Genomic DNA, 19,969 nt, shown 5'->3' with positions numbered 1-19,969 from the left:
AAACAACCTCGAATCTAACAAAAACTAATTACCAAACAACCTGAATATGGAGGTCTCGCGAGAATTGGGGGAAGAATTGGAAGGATCATCACGAACGGAGTCGGTGCCTTCTTCTTAGTAGAAAAACCTGAAAACAAAACTATCACTAGTTAGTTCAATAAATAGTGCACAGTTCAAAATCAAAATCAAATCAGTTTAGAGTCTTACCGATTGTCTTCAATGAAGATTTCAAATAATCTGTTCAAATAAGAGGAATGAAAAAGAAGAAGAAGAGGAACGATGAGTGTGAGGAACAACGAGAGACTGAGAAGAAGAAGAAGAGGAGCGGAGAATGAGGAATGACAATCGACGAGTGTGAGGAACGACATGATAAGTAAGAAAAGGAACTGAGAAGGAGGCGAGGGAGGCGAGAATGCAAGATTGAAGGAGGCAAGATCGAGAGTGCGAGACTGAGGGAGGCGAGATCGAGAGTACGAGACTGAGGGACAAAGGGAGGTGTGAAGTGATTAGGAGGTGGCGAGGGAGGCGCGGATTTGGGAAATTAGGGTTACAGACTTAAGAATACCCAAGTAGAAGCGGCCGGGTTAGGGCATAGCGGGTTAAAAACTGCCCGCCCCGCGGCTCAACGCGCACATTACGGGTTGGGCCTAGTTAAATTTGATTTTTTTTATAAAAAATATAACCCTATATTTTTATATTCCGCCGGATTGATCAAGCAAATGGTGCCTGCCGGATTGAAGAGCTTGCCGATAATAATAACAATAATAATAATAATAATAATAAATTAATAATAATAATAATAATAATAAATTAATAATAATAATAATAATAATAGAGTCGGTTTTCGGACCTGCCGCAAAATCGGGTATCCATGAAGGCACCAGTGGAAGTGACCAAGACCCGCCGAATTTCCCAACTTGAGCACATTGCATTTGCTTTCCGCACTCAATAATAAATTAATAATAATAATAATAATAATAGAGTCGGTTTTCGGACCTGCCGCAAAATCGGGTATCCATGAAGGCACCAGTGGAAGTGACCAAGACCCGCCGAATTTCCCAACTTGAGCACATTGCATTTGCTTTCCGCACTCATTCACACAGAGAGAGAGAGAGAGAGAGAGAGAGAAAGGAGAATGGAGAATAAGGGGAAGAGAGAGGTGGTGGTCTCAGCTCTGCAATTCGCTTGCACCGACGTTGTCTCCACCAACGTCGCCACCGCAGAAAGGTCTTTCTCTTTCTTTCTCTCTTGTCTCAGTTCAATTTCATGGCTTTCAGACAAAAAAAAAATGCCTAAAATCTTTCTGCACTATAATCTTATTGAATGACTAAAAACAAATTTTGTTGTCTGAGAAAAGCATTATTTGTACAAACTCTTTCGCAGATTTATGCTTCTTCGCGATGAAACAAATTTTCTGCTTCTTTCACTTTTTTCTTGATGAAACTCCGAGATCTTTTATTTTGTAATTTGATCGTATAATTCCTTCGTTTTACTACTAATCAGCTCTCAAAAGCAAAAATGATCGGACTCGTTTTAAGTACATTATTACCTCCTAATAAAGTAGAAATGACTAAACTTGTTTTCGTGTTTCTCTTTCTTTGCCTTGTTAATTTTCACTGATACCAGACCATTTTTTTTGTCGTTGTTTTTCTCAGTTATTCACATTGCTAGTTCTTGTGATTTTTCTTTTACTGTTGATGTTTTGGAATTTGGCCTATCGTTGTAGATAATTTGGGACTTTGCACTTCATTTGCTCACGCTTTTAAGTAAAAACTATGGTTTTTAAGTTAGAGCCCGTTTGGAAAGTGTATTTGAACCATGATTTGGATTTTGATTTAAATTCGTTTGACAGAACTGTTGGTGGAAATTTTTTTATTCAAATTCTTTGCAAGAGGAAAACACTGTAGCAGATTATGGTTTGAGTTTTGAGTATATACCAAACAACCCCTTAGTGTTAGTATATACCAAACAACCCCTTAGTGTTTGGAACGCATTTTCTTGAAATAGTTCTGTAAGACAAACATTATGGCTTAGTTCACTTTGCAGATTCGAGTTGAGATGTGATATTTTCTGAAAGCTTTTAACTGTAGCAGAAAAAGTTAGATGTGACATTTTCTGAGAGCTTTTGACTGTAGAAACTTAAAATTGAAAACTCGAATCGGTAAAAATGAACGAGGCCTATATTTAATTTTTTTAATAAGCAATAAAAATGCTAGAATAAGTTTATAAATCTTTTTAAAACTCCCGTGCAAGTTTTAAAGCCTTCTTAAAAGAGTTTTTTTTTGTTTTGTTTTTTTTGTAAACATATTTTGTGGGTTGATTCTCAAGTTTCTTGAGCATCAAAGCTTGCTGAAACGTTATCCAAACACTTCCAAAAGCATCTCTTAGACCTAAGAAGCAAAAGCAGCTTATAGAAAGTAATGCTAAATGTGGATGCTTTTGTGACAAGCTTATTATCCTATTCTGTGCAGGCTGGTTAGAGCTGCTCACGCAAAGGGTGCGAACATAATTCTCATACAGGTATCATAACTTGAGACTTACCACTTTAAGAGACATTTTCTACCATGCGGCATGGATTATGTGAAGTAATGAGATTATGTGTCATCAATAGTTCAACAATGCTATAACTTTTACTGCTATGAGAAGGACAAAGAAGTATTACTTTGCTAATGGTTTAAGTGAGAGCTTAGATGTAAGAAATAGTAAAATATGATCTGTCTTATCATTATGTGATCATGTATTTAAGAATGCGTTGTTTATTTCCACTTCATGTTAATAATTGTACCTTTTATAACTTGCAGTATTCTCTAAGATACTAACAAGTTTGATGACCAGTAATGACTGAATTTGAACTCCAGGTGGTGCATAAAAATGCTAGTAAACCAACACATGGGAAAAGAGTGAGAATATTTTTAATTTGTCTAGATCAATAAACGTCTTAAGATACATGCTTGTTTGATCATGGGTATAATGCTTAATAATTTTGAACCAATGTGTTGCAAAAGCTGGTTTGATGGATATATCTTGTAACACCTGAGATACGACTGAGCTCCTTTATGGCTCATACTAAACATTTCATATCGGGTTTTTCTTTATGTTTTCCCATGTTAACAATTCTGGTATATCATTTTAGGTCCAAAAACAAATGACCAACAAAGAACAACCATGAAAATGGACGTCATGTGTTTTCAGCTCTCAACCCATGGCTTTTAGTTTCAATTCTCTTCCCTCTTCTTCATGGAACAAACTTTCTTATCTTGTTCTACTGCAAACAAAATCTTCACACTTAAGGCTCTTCTCTTCTCACAATCCCACTCAGATATTACAACACACAAAAAATGTTAGTTTAAGCACTCAGAGTTCTCCACCTTATTACTCCCCAAACCAACATTACCACCTTATCACCACATCGCCATCGTCATCTTCGCCTCATTGACGACTTTTTGCACCCACAAACTAGTTCACGTTCGACAGAGAATCATGAGCTTGAAACTAGTTCTGAGAAGTCAAGGATTATTGATGCCACAGTGTTGTCACTTGCTCTGAGCTCATGTGTGTCCCGACGTAATCTCCATGCCGGTGTTCAGCACCATTGTGCCACTATAAGACATGGGTTTGTTGCAAATGTTTATGTTGGAAGTTCTTTGGTTAGTTTGTACTGCATATGCAATGAGTTGGACAAGGCTTACCAAATGTTTGAAGAAATGCCTGTGAGAAATGTAGTGTTGTGGACTGTGATTATCGCAGGCTTTGCGCAAGAATGGCGGGTTGATGTTTACTTGGAGCTTTTCCAAAGGATGGGCAATTTGGCTTTGAGGCCTGACCATTTCACTTTTGTTAGCCTTTTGAGTGCTTACTTGGGTAGCAGAGCACTCGGGCAAGGGAGAACTGTTCATTCTCAAGCCATACAAATGGGCTTCCATGCCTACATTCACATCTCCAACGCTCTCATCTCAATGTATTGCAAATGTGGGGCCTGACCATTTCACTTTTGCTAGCCTTTTGAGTGCTTGCTTGGGTAGCGGAGCACTCGGGCAAGGGAGAACTGTTCATTCTCAAGCCATACAAATGGGCTTCCATGCCTACATTCACATCTCCAACGCTCTCATCTCAATGTATTGCAAATGTGGGGCCCTCAGAGATGCGCTTTGCATATTCAAAACTTTGGATGGTAAGGACACCGTGTCATGGAACTCAATGATAGCAGGGATGCACAGCATGGGCTTGCTTCGCAGGCGATTGATGTGTTTGAGGAAATGAAGCAGCAAGGCGCGAAAGCTGATGCCATCACTTTTCTTGGTGTCCTCTCTTCGTGTCGCCATGCGGGTCTTGTCAAAGAAGGCCAGCTCTACTTTGATTCAATGGTGGAATGAGGTGTAGAGCCGGAGCTTGATCATTACTCATGCGTTGTTGATCTCCTTGGCCGAGCTGGGTTATTGGAAGAGGCTCGGGATGTCATGTCGAAGATGCCTATTCCCCCCAACGCAGTCATATGGGGATCTTTGCTCTCGTCAAGTCGCATTCACGGGAGTGTAGGGTTGGCAATCGAGGCTGCAAAGGAGAGGTTGTTGCTGGAACCTAGTTCCGGTGCCACCTATTTGCAATTGGCAAACCTCTATGCGAGCGTGGGATGGTGGGACCCCGCTGCAAGGATGTGGAAATTAGTGAAAGATAAAGGGACTGAAAACAAGTCTTGGCTATAGTTGGAATGAAATTAATAATGTCCTCTATCGGTTTAGAGTAGAAGACAAGTCAAACGCCAGAATGGTTGATATTCATACTACTTTAGATTGTATGTTGGATCACATGAAGACCTCAGGCTATAGATGCGATCCCAAAATGCTCAAGGAAGAGGACGTGGATCATGCTTTGTGTATGACATAGTTGAAAAATGACATTATTATATCATCAGACAAAAAAAAAAAAAAAAAAAAAAAAAAATTTTTTATAAAAAAAAAAAAAAAAAAAAAAAAAAAAAAAAAAAATTCTGGTATATCATTTTGTTTCACTCTCTTTCCATCTCATGAGAGTTTCTTTAGCTCTATGTGCCTTGTGTCACCTATACAAATCAACTTTCCTCATGCACCGTATGGAGCAATTACAAGACTTGTGCAAAATGGAAGTACTGATCACTTGAAAACAGTGCAGTGGAAAATTCCATTAGCATTCAGTAGTCTGACCAATGAAAGTACTTCCTTTGATTTCATAAAGACAACGGAATTCTAAATGACACGGAGATAATATCTCCGTTATATTATGTTATATTTTGGTTTTACAGATTTCTAGTCTTGAATTACCTGTTTAGACTGATGTGCGTGACCCCTCACGATAAATATCCTAAACTCAAAGTCTTTCACTGACTTTTAAATCTTAAATGTGCATTTTGTGAGATTTCAATCTCCTCTTTTTTATTTTTTATTTTTTATTTCTTTGTGGATTGCTAGGAGCTCTTTGAGGGATATTACTTCTGTCAAGCACAGAGGGAAGACTTCTTTCATCGAGCTAAGCCTTATAAGGACCATCCCACAATTTTAAGGTAAGCCTTCTTTCATCGATAGTTTTGAAGTTTGTTTGTAGCTAATTGCTCTCATTTGCAAATAGAAAAAACACCTTTCATTGATAAAACATCAACTACTAGGAAAAAATGATGAGATATCATCCAAACAGTAAAAAAGAAAACTAAAACAACAACATAAAAACAAAAGTACAATAATACACAGGAAAAAAACTTAAAACAACCAGCAGAAAACACATTATCATCTTCCTAAAACATCTCTTCAATTTCGAATGATCAAGGAGAAAGGAAAACTGTTAGAAGCTTTATCCGTTGGTGCCCACATTGATATCCGTTGATTCCCACGTTGATGCCTACATTAATTCATCTGCATACTTTATAGGATGCAGAAACTTGCAAAAGAGCTGGGTGTGGTGATTCCAGTTAGCTTCTTTGAAGAGGCAAACAATGCCCATTACAATTCAGTCGTTGTAATTGACGCTGATGGTGCGGACCTCGGACTTTACCGAAAGTCTCATATTCCTGATGGACCGGGTATTTAAAATTCTAATCTCTCTTGTGTGTGTGTGTGTGTGCTCTCTTTTTTTTTTTTCGGGGGGGGGTTTGTTGTTCTTTTTTTTTTTTTGGGGGGGGGGGGGGGTTTCAAGTTTGCTAGAGCTAGTACTTCTGATGCCGGACCAAGATAGATTAAGACATAGAGACAACAAGAGAGAAATAGAAGATAGTGAGAAGAGGAGTTAAGAAGTGAGAGAGAGAAGTAGAACAATACAGAAGGAATGTGAATTTTCACATCAATCCTCAAGGTCCAAAGTGGAATTACAATCACTAGGTCTATTTATAGTTGAATGAACTCTACGAATAAGATAAACGAAAACTAATAATACTCACACTCATATAAATAGTAAATAATCCTAGTAGATAAACACATATTTTAAGTTCCTAATATCTATATCTTGTTCCTCATCAACTTCTCTCCAACAGGCTATCAAGAAAAGTTCTACTTCAATCCTGGCGACACTGGCTTCAAGGTACAATTTCTGATCATATTTATTTATTTTAATTTTTACCTTTGATGGTTTTGGTTTTGGTATTGATTTAAGATAACATGTAAAACTTATGGTGATGTTGTTACAAAACAGGTTTTCCAAACGAAGTTTGCAAAAATTGGAGTTGGTAAGAAGATTTGCCCTAAACTCTTAAGATTTGTTTGTGAACATCTGTGTGTGCTTTGTATGTACTTACATTGCGTAGCTCGGTAACAATTTGTGAATCCAAAAGATGGCATATCTCAAAGTTCTGATTTCACTTTTTCAGCTTCAAGTATGCAATTAAATGTAATTATTGAAAACACTGTTTAGAATGTCAATGCACGTAGAAAATTTTGTTTCAGCACATCTCTTTTGCCATTTCACCTGTGTGGCAAGTAATATGGAAAATTAAATCAGTTTCTGTTTGTTTGCACCAGCAATTTGCTGGGATCAGTGGTTCCCAGAGGCAGCCCGAGCGATGGTGCTTCAAGGTGCTGAGATATTGTTTTACCCTACTGCTATAGGTTCTGAACCTCAAGATCAAGAACTTGATTCGCGTGATCACTGGAAGCGAGTTATGCAAGGGCATGCTGGGGCTAATTTGGTACGTCTTTGCTCTCTCTCTCTCTCTCTCTCTCTCTCTCTCTCTCTCTCTCTCTAGTTATGCAAGGGCATGCTGGGGCTAATTTGGTACGTCTTAGCTCTCTCTCTCTCTCTCTCTCTTCTTGAGAATCGTTCTTTTGTTTTGTTAAAACTAACGACTCCTGGATCTACAATATGCGTTTACTAGTTTAAGTTTTTAAGTGTGAATAAAATCGAGTTGCTTCAAAGCATATATTTTGCTTCTTATCCTTTGGCAACTTGCATCAAGGATTACCTACTGATTTTGGTCAAAATGTAATTCGCAGTATTGAAAAGGAAATAATCAGATCGGCACCCCCTAAATTTGCTAAAGAAACAGCAGAGCAGTCGATGTCACTTAATCAAAATTGATAAGTCTAGCACCCTTAACTGTTAATAATGTTTGATGATAAAATAGAAAGATCAAAACTCGCATAGTTGTCTATGTTAAAAAACTTGTAGCCAATTATTGAGAGTGGCACTGCATAGTTAGATTTGGGACATTGATAGTTATTTTACTTATTGAAAATTTCAAGGTTTAAATTAATTGATTCATAGATTGCGTGACTGAAAACGGGCCTTGGCACCGTGGTGGGAGCGCTTGCATTTGCACCCGGGGTCCAGGGTTCGAATCCCGGAAACGGCGCCTCTTTCGGGGGGTAAGGCCGCATACATATGGGATTGAGCTTTCCCCCGAGCCTGTCATAGTACGGGAGTCTCTTTGACACTGGGGTCCGCCTTTATAGATTGCGTGACTATTGAATGAGAACTGAAGGATACGTTTAAAGAAAAAAGAATATTCTGCAAGTTTGATTGATCGAAAGGTATTTACATTTTAAGGGATGTAAATTCATTAGTTCGAGTATTATTTCGACAAAGCTTATGGAGTGTCCGTTCTATTTTTCCTTTCAACAAATATCACGAAAAGGGGGTTAATCTATTATTGGAAACTCAGGTTCCTCTAGTTGCTTCAAATCGCATAGGGAAGGAGATAATCGAAACGGAGCATGGTAAAAGTCAGATAACATTCTATGGGAACTCCTTTATAGCAGGTATTTCATCCTTTGGTTTTTCAGCATTTGCAAGGCTCAAGGTTTTCGTACAATCAATTTTTTGTGCTTTATTATCCAGTCATATATAACGCTATATACTTTAATGTCAGGACCCACCGGAGAAATTGTTGCGGCTGCTGATGCTAAAGAGGAAGCTATTCTCGTAGCACAATTTGATCTGGACAATATAAAATTGAAGAGACGTTGTTGGGGAGTTTTCCGCGATCGACGTCCAGATTTGTACAAGGTGCTACTTACATTAGACGGCAGCAATGTCGCATCTTGATATAAGTTTGCCTATTAGTATCATGCCTCTCTTAGAACAAACGAAAGTGCTTTTAAAATTAATTTAGCATTGTCATGTACTATCATCAGGAATAGGAAAGAGAGGAAATCTAAAGAAATAAATGTCGATGGTATAATGTTTTAAACGAAATATCAATAAATCAAGTGTGTTTTCTTGCAATTGAGCTTTATCTTTGCAAATTAATTCTGACACAATTTTTAGTAAGCTTCCACCCTTGATATCACTGATGTGTACCATTCACCCTCTTAATCATCAAGTCAGCTGATAATGCCCCAGCAAGCTATTTGCAGTCTTTTTCTTCAAGAAACTTGGGGGTTGTTATTTTTCAACAAAACTCAGAGGGTTTGTTTCTTTGCACTTAAATTTGCACCTAAATTTAAAAAAAGTTTGAACTCGAGTTATAACTTTATTCAAGTTCATGTTATTTTGTAAAATTTGAATTTTAACCTGAGTTTGGGGTTAAAATCTAAGTTTAAGTTTCTCATTCAATTCAAGTTTCTAAACTCAAACTTAAATTAGTGAACAATATTTTTTCTATTTTTAAAAACGTTATAATTCTTTCGTTTTAATTCTGATTGAGATTATTCTTTTTTTTATGCATTCACAACAAAGAGACGGATAAAATCTCACCCATATACCTTATTAAAATTTTTCATCATCATTTAGTTTTTATTAAAATACTATCTAAATACAAATTTAAGTTTTGACCCACCTAAACACAAACTCAAAAAGATTCTCATCTCAAACCATAACTTAAATGTACACAACCAAACACAAACTCAAATTATAACTTCAACTCAAGTTACAACTCAAATTCAACTCAAAATCTACACTCAAGTCACTATAGCTCAAAAATACAACTGAACAAGCCTAAAAAAAGTTTGAACTCGAGTTACAACTTTATTTAAGTTCATGTTCTTTTGTAAAATTTGAGTTTGAACTCAAGTTTGAGGTTAAACTCGAGTTCAAGTTTTCCTTGCAACTTGAGTTCATAAACTCGAACTCAAGTTAATGAACAATATTTTTTCTATTCTTAAAAATATCATAACTTTTTTGTTTTAATTTTGATGGAGATGATTTTTTTCTATGCATTCACAACGAAAAGATGAATAAAATTCTACCCATATACCATATTAAAATTTTTCATTACTATTGAGTTTTTATTAAAATACTATTTAAATACAAATTTAAGTTTTGACTCACCTAAATACAAACTTAAAAAGATTCTCAATTCAAATCATAACTCAAATGTGCACATTCAAACACAAATTTAAGTTATAATTTTAACTTAAATTATAATTTAAACTTAACTTAAAATTATCACTCAAATCACCTAACTTAAAAATACAAAAAACAAAAAAGAACAACTCTTTGGTGTTTGTTGAGAAGCTAATATGACTCTTATTATTTGGGCAATACACATCTTTTAGCAGTTTTAGATGACGTTTGGTTTATGTATTCAGAATCATGATTCAAAATTATTCTTGTTTTATGTGTATTTTTTATGAGAAAAAATACTGTAGAGAATCATAAATCATGTTCAGAATCATAGACGAATATAAGAAACAAACGTCCCTTTATATATCCCGACTCTGATTGGAGTTGGGATTAGATAGGGAGTGGGACCCACTGCATGCCCTGCCATATGAGGCCCATCCCTTTTTCACATTTTAACTCGCATGCCCTACCATATGGGGCCCATTCCCTATTTCACATTTTGACTCTCATGCCCTGTCATATGGGGCCCATCCTCTATTTTACATTTTGACTCGCATGCCCTGTCATATGGGGCCCATCCCCTATTTTACATTTTGACTCGGGTGAGTTGGGGTATTTAGACAACGTTTAGTTGATGATTTAAAATCATAATTTAAAATTATTTTAATTTATGTATATTTTTTATAAAAAAAAATATTATAATAAATTACGAATTATGACACGAATTTTGAAATGAACGCACGAAGCGCTTTTTTTTTTTTTTATTAAGACTCGGTGAGTTAGGATGTTTAGCAATTTTTTTGTTATGGGTAGCATATTTGGACTAATCCGAATGGGGGCAATCGATACATGCCCCATCATTAGGATTAGAAAGTTTTTGTTACCAAAATGCCCTTGTCATGTCAATCAATTCACTGAAATGCCCTTGATACTAACTTTTCGGCAACTAAAAAAGAGTTTGGTTGGCAAATTTCTGACTTGAAAGAAAAATAGATTGATGGAAAAAGAACCGTTGTAATTGCAATATTACAGCTTAGATATAAGCAATATTACAGCTTAGATATAAGGACCCGTTTAGTTCGTTGATTCGAATTTTTAATTCGAGTTGAGATGTGATTTTATGTGAGAACTTTTTACTGTAGTAAAAAAGTTAGATGTGATTATTTCTGAGAGTTTTTTACTGTAACAAAACTCAAATTCTAAACTCGAATCAGTGAAATGAACGAGACCTTACTAAATAAAATTAAGAAATAGGTGTATTTATGGTGAAAAATATTATTTTTATTATTGGATTAGTTCTTAAATAATTTGATTTTAAGTAAGGACAGTTATGCCTTAAACAAGCTTTTTTTGTTACTATTCGATCAAGAGAGTTTACTCGATCTATTATCCAGTCTCTTACTGCTTAAGTACGTATGCGACTCAATATAAGGACGTCTTTCCCTTCTACCCGCTCACCGTTCACACAGTTCTCAAAGCAGAGGAGGAAGGATAGACAGCTTGTACCACGAGCCCTTTGTCCCATTGGTTCATTGTAAATTTTGAATGTGAACATGCACAAATTTATCCTTAAAAAACTAATCCCACAATTTAAAATAACGAATCCTATCACAAAATAATTTATTAAAAGAGTAAGTTTATAGTGCTTCTTAAAAGACAAATTGATGACCACTCTCTATATTTTTCATAAATGATAAATGAGATTATAGTTATAGAAAGTAAAAATGAAAATAAATTAGAGACAATGAAAAAAATTTCAAGAACTTTGGGAAAAACCAAGTGACAAAAAACGGTGCAAAATTTATCAAAAGATCAATCAAGCTCTAAAGGATTTTTGTTTTCCAAGATTCTCTCTAATTAAATTTCTCATAAGAAAAAATCTCTGGTAACATTCAATTTGACAAGTCATTTCTGTTTGTGAAATTTTGCCCCAACAGCTATTAACATTCAACTAAAATTAATCAACTTGGACCCTTATTTACTCCCTTTTCCAAAGGAACATTGAACATTTAAGTTTCATTTATTTTACCGATTTGAGTTTTCAATTTTAGGTTTTTACAGTTAAATTTTTTTAGAAAATGTCACATCTAATTTTTTTTTCTACAGTTAAAAGCTCTCAGAAAATTTCACATCTCAACTCAAATTAAAAACTCAATACACATATCTTTTAGCAGTTTTAGAGGATGTTTGGTTTATGTATTTAGAATCATGATTCAGAATTATTCTCGTTTTACGTGTATTTTTTATGAGAGAAAACACTGTAGAGAATCATAAATCATGATTCAGAATCAGATACGAATATAATAAACAAACGTCTCCTTATATATCCCGACTCTGATTGGAGTTGGGATTAGATATGGAGTGGGACCCACCACATGCCCTGCCATATGGGGTCCATCCCTTTTCACATTTTAACTCGCATGCCCTGCCATATGGGGTCCATTCCCTATTTCACATTTTGATTCTCATGCCTGCCATATGGGGCCCATCCCTTATTTCACATTTTGACTCTCATGCCCTGCCATATGGGGCCCATCCCTCATGCCCTGCCATATGGGGCTCATCTCCTATTTCACATTTTGACTCGCATGCCTTGTCATATGGGGCCCATCCCCTATTTCACATTTTGACTCTCATGCTCTGCCATATGGGGCCCATCCCTCATGCCCTGCCATATGGGGCCCATCCCTCATGCCCTGCCATATGGGGCCCATCCCTCATGCCATCCCTTTTTCACATTTTGACTCGCATGCCCTGTCATATGGGGCCCATTCCCTATTTCACATTTTGACTCGCATGCCCTGTCATATGGGGCCCATTCCCTATTTCACATTTTGACTCTCATGCCCTGCCATATGGGGCCCATCCTTCATGCCCTGTCATATGGGGCCCATCCCTTATTTCACATTTTGACTCGCATGCCTTGTCATATTGGGCCCATCCCCTATTTCACATTTTGACTCGCATGCCTTGTCATATTGGGCCCATCCCCTATTTCACATTTTGACTCGGGTGAGTTGGGGTGTTTAGACAACGTTTAGTTGATGATTTAAAATCATAATTAAATTATTTTAATTTATATGTATTTTTTATGAGAGAAAATATTATAATAAATTATGAATTATGACACGAATTTTTAAACTAAACGCCGCAACTTTTTTTTTTTTTTTTTTTAAATTAAGACTAGGTGAGTTAGGATGTTTAGCAATTTTTTTGGTCTGGGTGGCATATTTGGACTAATCCGAATGGGGGCAATCGATACTTGCCCCATCATTAGGATTAGAAAGTTTTTGTTACCAAAATGCCCTTGTCATGTCAATCAATTCACTGAAATGCCCTTGATGCTGACTTTTCGGCAACTTAAAAAGAGTTTGGTTGGCAAATTTCTGACTTGAAAGAAAAATAGATTGATGGAAAAAGAACCGTTGTAATTGCAATATTACAACTTTGTATAAAGACCGTTTAGTTCGTTAATTTAAATTTTTAATTTGAGTTGAGATGTAATTTTATGTGAGAATTTTTTATTGTAGTAAAAAAGTTAGATGTGACTATTTCTGATAGCTTTTTACTGTAACAAAATTCAAATTCTAAACTCGAATCAATGAAATGAACAAGACCTAAACTAAATAAAATTAAGAAATAGGTGTATTTATGGTGAAAAATGTTATTTTTATTGTTAGATTAGTTCTTAAATAATTTGATTTTAAGTAAGGGCAGTTATGCCTTAAACAAGCTTTTTTTGTTACTGTTCGATCAAGAGAGTTTACTCAATCTATTATCTAGTCTCTTGCTGCTTAAGTGTGCAACTCAATATGAGGACCTTTTTCCCTTCTACCCGCTCACCGTTCACACAGTTCTCAAAGCAGAGGAGGAAGGATAGACAACTTGTACCACGAGCCCTTTGTCCCATTAATCCATTGTAAATTTTTAATGTGAACATGCACAAATTTAATATTAAAAAACTAATCCCACAATTTAAAATAACAAATCCTATCACAAAATAATTTATTAAAAGAGTAAGTTTATAGTGCTTCTTAAAAGACAAATTGATGACCACTCTATATTTTTCATAAATGATAAATGAGATTATAGTTATAGAAAGTAAAAATGAAAATAAATTAGAGACAATGAAAAAAAATTTCAAGAACTTTGGGAAAAACCAAGTGACAAACAACGGTGCAAAATTTATCAAAAGATCAATCAAGCTCTAAAGGATTTTTGTTTTCCAAGATTCTCTCTAATCAAATTTCTCATAAGAAAAAATCTCTGGTAACATTCAATTTGACAAGTCATTTCTGTTTGTGAAATTTTGCCCCAACAGCTATTAACATTCAACTAAAATTAGTCAACTTGGACCCTTATTTACTCCCTTTTCGAAAGGAACATTGAACATTTAAGTCTCATTTATTTTACCGATTTGAGTTTTCAGTTTTAGGTTTTTACAGTTAAAATTTTTTAGAAAATGTCACATCTTTTTTTTTTGCTACAGTTAAAAGCTCTCAGAAAATTTCACATCTCAACTCAAATTCACAAAACAAACAAGGCCTTTATTTTTTATTATTATTTTTTTCACAAGTCTTTCTGTACATTTTCTAAAAGTAGGATTGTATATTAGCTATGTCACCACTCACCTCTTTCAACAAAATGATCTACCAAATAGATTTGTGGAATCTCAAAATGGATATATCCATGTCTAAAAATCATTGTGAATACGTAGTCATTATACACGGTAGATAGATGATTGGCTCAGCCATGCTGGAACAGGAGAGCCGCTGAATGTTCAGTGGCATCGTTGGCTTCAGCGAACGCCATACGTCTGTAAGATGATGACAAATATTGCCATGAAATTCCAAAGACTTGGGGACAAGTGTGTGTCTTATTGTCTGTATGGTGGAGAAAATTCCCTTGGCATTATTCACAATCATATATTATAGTCCCGTTCATTTCACTGATTCGAGTTTTACTATAGTAAAAAATTCTCAAAAACAGTCAAATTTAATTTTTTTATTACAATAAAAAGCTCACATAAAATCAAATCTTAAGTCGAATTAAAAATTCGAAGCAGCGAACTAAACGAACCCATGAAATTTCAGACACATAATCACGAAGCTATCTCTTAGATTGTAACTTTTCCTTTTCCATTGGCCTTTTTCTACAAGCTTTCTTCCAAAAGAATATTAGGGACCACAGGACGCTCAATCACTTGATTTTGAGTTTCTTTTTCATTCTTCTTTTCAAGAACGCTTTTTCAAACCAAAAAGTCATTTCACCCAAAATGCATCGTATCCAACAATGAAATAGGTTTTTGAAATCCACTTCAGTTTTTTAAGGCTTTGTTCGCTTTGCAGGTTCACATTGTGTGACTTTGAATTTTTTAGATTTGAACCAAGCGTTCTGAATTTATGTGAGTTTTAACTCTGGTTGAAAGAACAGTGAATAAAGTATCACTATCACATTAGAAAACTGACGTTTAATTTAATTAATGTGAGAATTGTGACTAAACTAGAAATAGATTCCTTGTTTTACTGTAGCAAATAGGTTCAAAGACATGACTCAGGACCATGAATTTAAGGGGCGATTAGGTTATAAACATTAGTTCAAACTTTTTCGTGGGTTTAAAACCTGATAAACCTATGAACCAAACGATCTCTAAAAAAAAAATAAAGCCGTAGCAAATAAGCTCAAACCTTCTAGATGAGTTTGAACATTACACCAGGATTTTAAACCCATTTCAGTCAATGCACAATTAAACGTCAGTTTGAGCCCAATTCATGGTTCAAACCACAAGAATCCACGAAACAAATGACACAAATAGAACTCTTTGATAGCATTAAAAAAAAAAAGGGCACCTTACCGTTTTAATTGTCAAATTTGTATCTCTGTCAAAATTTGAATATTGTTAATCATATATGTAGTTTGACAATAAATACAAGATATCATGTAGAAAGTAGAATTGTGTTTGCTTTTCTGTTCCTAGATTTTATTTAAGATGAATTAATTCTTCAGATTTTTTTGCTGTCTTAAAATTTAAGTGAACAAGGATATTTATTTGGGTTAATATGGGTGCTTCCATGGTTCGAAGAGATGCCCATTTTGTTCCTAAATCCGATTTTGTGCTGTCCTTTTCTGATGGGTGATTTACAGATTTTAGTTGATAAATTTTTGTGATCCCAGAACGTTACATGTGGAATCATAATGCAAAAGCAGGTGGTGATTTCACGTGTCACCATTTGACTATCGTATCTGTAGATTGTGCGTAAGGTTGGGTCTAGATTTTGGGACTGTACTGTCACAATCCATTATCTTGATCTTGGCTATAGCATTTATTTATTAAAAAAAAAAAAAAACCCTTAGACTTGCCATAATTTAAACCCCATTAACATTACTAGAGCACGGTAACTGTAACTGCCGTTTTAGATTGGATTGCTTATACGTCTATAGGTTATGTTGGCATGTTTTTCTTTAGCATTATGCTTATTTGAGTTATTGCTGCTGATATTCAGGCTTTATAAAATGATACAAAGAACCACAGAGAATTTGAACGGAAACACTTCGTTTATTGTTTGATTTATCAAAATATTTAGGTGGTAATTAGTCATTCACCAGACAAGAATCAAAGCAAAAGGGGAAATATATGAAGAGAGAAAATCTTCCCTGTTGTAATTAAGGAGGATTTGCTGATGAGATGTAATCATACCAAAAAAAAAAAAAAAAAACCTTTGTGTTAGCAAAATCCCATTTCTTTGGATGTAAATTTGTTTGAACTTTTTTTTTTTTTTTTTCCCCCTTGAGGGTGGAGAATTACAAACAAGAAAACCTTACTGACAATCGGTTCCACTTACTATCTGTGTTACTGAGCCTTCTCTCATTCATTTGCTCTCGTCTCACACCTTCCTTCAGTTTCATGAACATCTTCCTCGATATTCTCAACACCATTATCATCACCATCTTCTTCCAGATCACCATCTAGTTCCTCTTCCTCTTTGTCTTCCGGGATTTCGTCGTTGGGCTGAACAAAGTGCAGCTTCAGACGACCGTCCTCTCTGCATGCATGCAGAAACTCCTGGCTGCGAACCCTTATCTCTTTCAGCACAAACCTGCCGTCCTGTCTGTAAGACTTGAAGCAAACCCAAGGCTTACCACTCTTGCTCAGACACGAAATCGGCGGCGGAAACCCTCCTTTTCCGCCCCCCGCCGCGGTCCTCGATCTCTTGACGGTTTCTCCGACGATCAAGCCTTGGCGCAAATTGTTTTCTGATTTATGAACACTCGGTTTCTCCAGATCTGGTTTCTGCCAGTCACGAGCTTCCTTTGTCAAGTCCTCAACCTCATAATCGGAGCTCTCAAACCCGAGTCCCTCTGTGCAAAGTTGCAAGCTCTCCGAATTCCTCAATGAGAAACTGTCACTGTTTTTGTGAGAACTGTTGTACTTAGAGCTTGAGAAAGAGTATTCCAATGGTGGGGTTATGATCTTTTTCTCCTCATCATATCGGTTCTCAAACTTGGATTTCAGGTCTAAATCTACCAAAGAAGAAGATGATGAGGATGAAACTGGCGCTGAAGAAGAAGAAGAAGATAGAAACAAAGAATTCTCTTTGAAATGAAGCTCACCAAATATCTCAGTGAAGGATGACTGCTCGATATTTGATGGCTTCTTTACAGGCTTAATTTGGTTCCATGGTGAGAGGGATTCGAGAAGAGTTGGGTTTTCAGGCAATGGGTTCTCAAAGATATGTTGTAGACTTCCACAGGCAGCCATAAATTTTCTTTGCAATAGTTCAAGTTTGGATGCAATTATATATGTGTAGGGTTAAGAGAGAAAAATAAAAAAAGGAAAAGCTTTAGTTTTAGGATTAGTTTTTGAAGGAGAGAGAGAGAGAGAGAGAGAGAGAGAGAGAGAGAGAGAGAGGCACGAGATGATCATGGGTTGAAAAAATCAAAAGGGGGGAAGCTATTAATTGGGGGCTGCTGTTGGTTTGGGATGACACATAATTTCTGATCAGTTGGAGTCCAATAAAGGTGGATGGGTGGTTTAGAGATATAGGTCTAGATTTGGTGGTTACTATTCCATCTAAATTTCATGGACCCTCTGATATATATATATATATATATATATATATATATCTTGCTCATACGCGTATAGTGGTAAAACCTGACATGAGCTGTAAACAATTAATTAGTAAAGTATCACTCTGAAATGAGCGCTAAACCAAGATTATTTGAGCTCGAGTCTTAATTATGACCCTCACATTTTTCTACTTTTGTTTATTAGTTTGAATTTGACCAGGGGATTTGAATTCTACTCTTATCAATTACCATTAAATTATACTTGTAACCCTAACATTTTTTACTTATTAGTGATAGATGTCTCATTTGTTTTTAATAATATAACTACTATTTTGTCGTCTTCGTTGTCGTCACGGTCGTGGTGGTCAGCATTACTATTTTATATAATTTATTTATAGTTTTTTTATAAATAAACTTTTATTTCCAAGAAATTACAATAAACAATATATCATTTGATTTTCTTCCCATATGTCATCTCTTGGGTGATCGTGTTGCAAAAATTAAGAAGTGGGTCCTATTGAGCAATTTTGCATTCTAATAGTCGTGCTTAGAATTAATTTTATTTTTATTTTTTTATATTTTTTGAGAAAAAAAATATGAAAACGTTTTCACAATAACGTTTGGTGTAATAAAGACAAAAAAAAAAGAAATGAAAATAATTTTTTAGTTTAGTATAAAATGAGAGAGAAATGAAAAATGACTTTTAGTTGTTTTTTATTTTTTATTTTCATTTTCTACTCTCTTGAGCAGAGAGAGAAAGAGATATATTAATGAGTTTTTTTTTCATTTTTAAAAATGATTTCTGTCTGAAATTAAAAACGTTTTTTTTTTCATTTTCATATAAAAAATAAAATTATTTTAGAACGAATTTCAAACGCGTCCATCATGTATCAATAATCCTACTCAAAACTTACTCATCTTAAGTTGATGTACGTATGTGGATCTTAAGTTTTTGAAGATTTTTTTTTAAATAGTGTTTTAGCCTATCATATTTTGACACATCACAATGGGATTAAAATCCAATGGGTAGAAATATGAGTGCTCCCGCTAATATGGTTGGACTGGAGTAAAGAGAACAATTAATTCAATTTAAACAAACATTACAACTATAAAATTTATAAATCATGCAGAAATATCAAGATCGATAACTGTTAAGAGTATGTTTGGTAGGAAAGAAAAGTAGAAGGAAGGAAGAAGGTGGAAGATTTTAGAAGGGAAAATGAAAATGTAGGTTGTTTGGTAGGAGAGAAAAGAAAAAGGAAAAAAAAATGGAGTGGAAAATAATACATGTGGGTCCCACCATTTTTTTTTTTTCCACAAGTGGGCAGAAAATGTGATAGAAAATGGAGACAACTTATTAAAGTGAGCAAAGTTACTAAACTATCCTTTTATCCATCAACTTCCAAGCAAAAAATTTAAGGGTATAAAAGTAATTTACGAGTAAGATTTTTTTTTCCTTCCAATTTAACTTCTAATACCAAACAAGTGAAAGTAAACTCTTTTTTTTTTCCATCTTCTCATACAAAACAATATAAAAGAAAATTAATTTCCTTTCCATCATTGCTATTTTTCATCACTTTCATATTTCTTTTTTGTCATTACTTCTAGTACTAAAGAACACGTGGGTTTTTTTTTTTTTTTTATGCACTCTTTTCAATTAGTGTACACGTAATAATACTATAAAGGAAACAAAATCGAGTTTTATACGAATAAGTTTTTGCCTGTTTCAAAACTCCCTTCACCTGTAGTGTACTTTCTTCTTAATGATGCGAGCTTTTATCTGCCTAAAATCATCCAAAACTAGCACTCAAATTGCGTTTAGTTACAGTGAGGAAATGATAATGAGAATATAAATGAAAATGATAATAAGAATGGAATGCAAAAAAAAATTAATTCATTTGTTTGGTTATAATTTTAAGAATTCTCTGAAATGAAACATGAATATTTTCATGTTAACAAACTTATTCTTATGTTATATATAATACTAATATTTTATCTATCAATATAATATATAAAATGTAATATATTATTATATAATATATTATATAATTATGATATATAATATAACAATATTATTAAAATTGTTAATATAATTGTAATATTATAATATATAAAATGTAATGTAATATAATATAATAATTATTATTATATAATATATTAT

General features: G+C 34.7%; 1 protein-coding gene and 1 pseudogene across 1 annotated transcript; both read left to right on the top strand.

The window, feature by feature from the left end:
* Positions 1-1,094: 1,094 nt before the first annotated feature.
* On the top strand, positions 1,095-8,676 carry LOC21405145 (N-carbamoylputrescine amidase). Its single transcript, XM_024161245.1, has 9 exons — positions 1,095-1,227; positions 2,472-2,520; positions 5,445-5,536; positions 5,898-6,049; positions 6,497-6,543; positions 6,655-6,688; positions 6,981-7,147; positions 8,120-8,216; positions 8,327-8,676. The coding sequence occupies exons 1-9, from the start codon at positions 1,136-1,138 to the stop codon at positions 8,500-8,502; spliced, it is 906 nt and encodes a 301-aa protein (XP_024017013.1). The 5' UTR covers positions 1,095-1,135; the 3' UTR covers positions 8,503-8,676.
* Positions 1,212-4,940, top strand: LOC112090296 (annotated as a pseudogene).
* Positions 8,677-19,969: the final 11,293 nt, after the last annotated feature.

The sequence above is a fragment of the Morus notabilis genome, unplaced genomic scaffold, assembly GCF_000414095.1.
Source record: "Morus notabilis unplaced genomic scaffold, ASM41409v2 Scaffold825, whole genome shotgun sequence".
Lineage (NCBI taxonomy): Eukaryota > Viridiplantae > Streptophyta > Magnoliopsida > Rosales > Moraceae > Morus > Morus notabilis.
The sequence above is the reverse complement of the archived record's forward strand: the minus strand, read 5'-3'. Positions and strand labels throughout refer to the sequence as shown.

What these genes read in the sequence shown, in the direction of transcription:
- LOC21405145 (XM_024161245.1), top strand. Translation starts at nt 1,136, where the DNA reads ATGGAGAATAAGGGGAAGAGAGAGGTGGTGGTCTCAGCTCTGCAATTC. An exon ending in AACGTCGCCACCGCAGAAAG is followed by an intron (nt 1,228 to 2,471) that starts GTCTTTCTCTTT and finishes TATTCTGTGCAG; the next exon opens with GCTGGTTAGAGCTGCTCACG. An exon ending in GACCATCCCACAATTTTAAG is followed by an intron (nt 5,537 to 5,897) that starts GTAAGCCTTCTT and finishes CATACTTTATAG; the next exon opens with GATGCAGAAACTTGCAAAAG.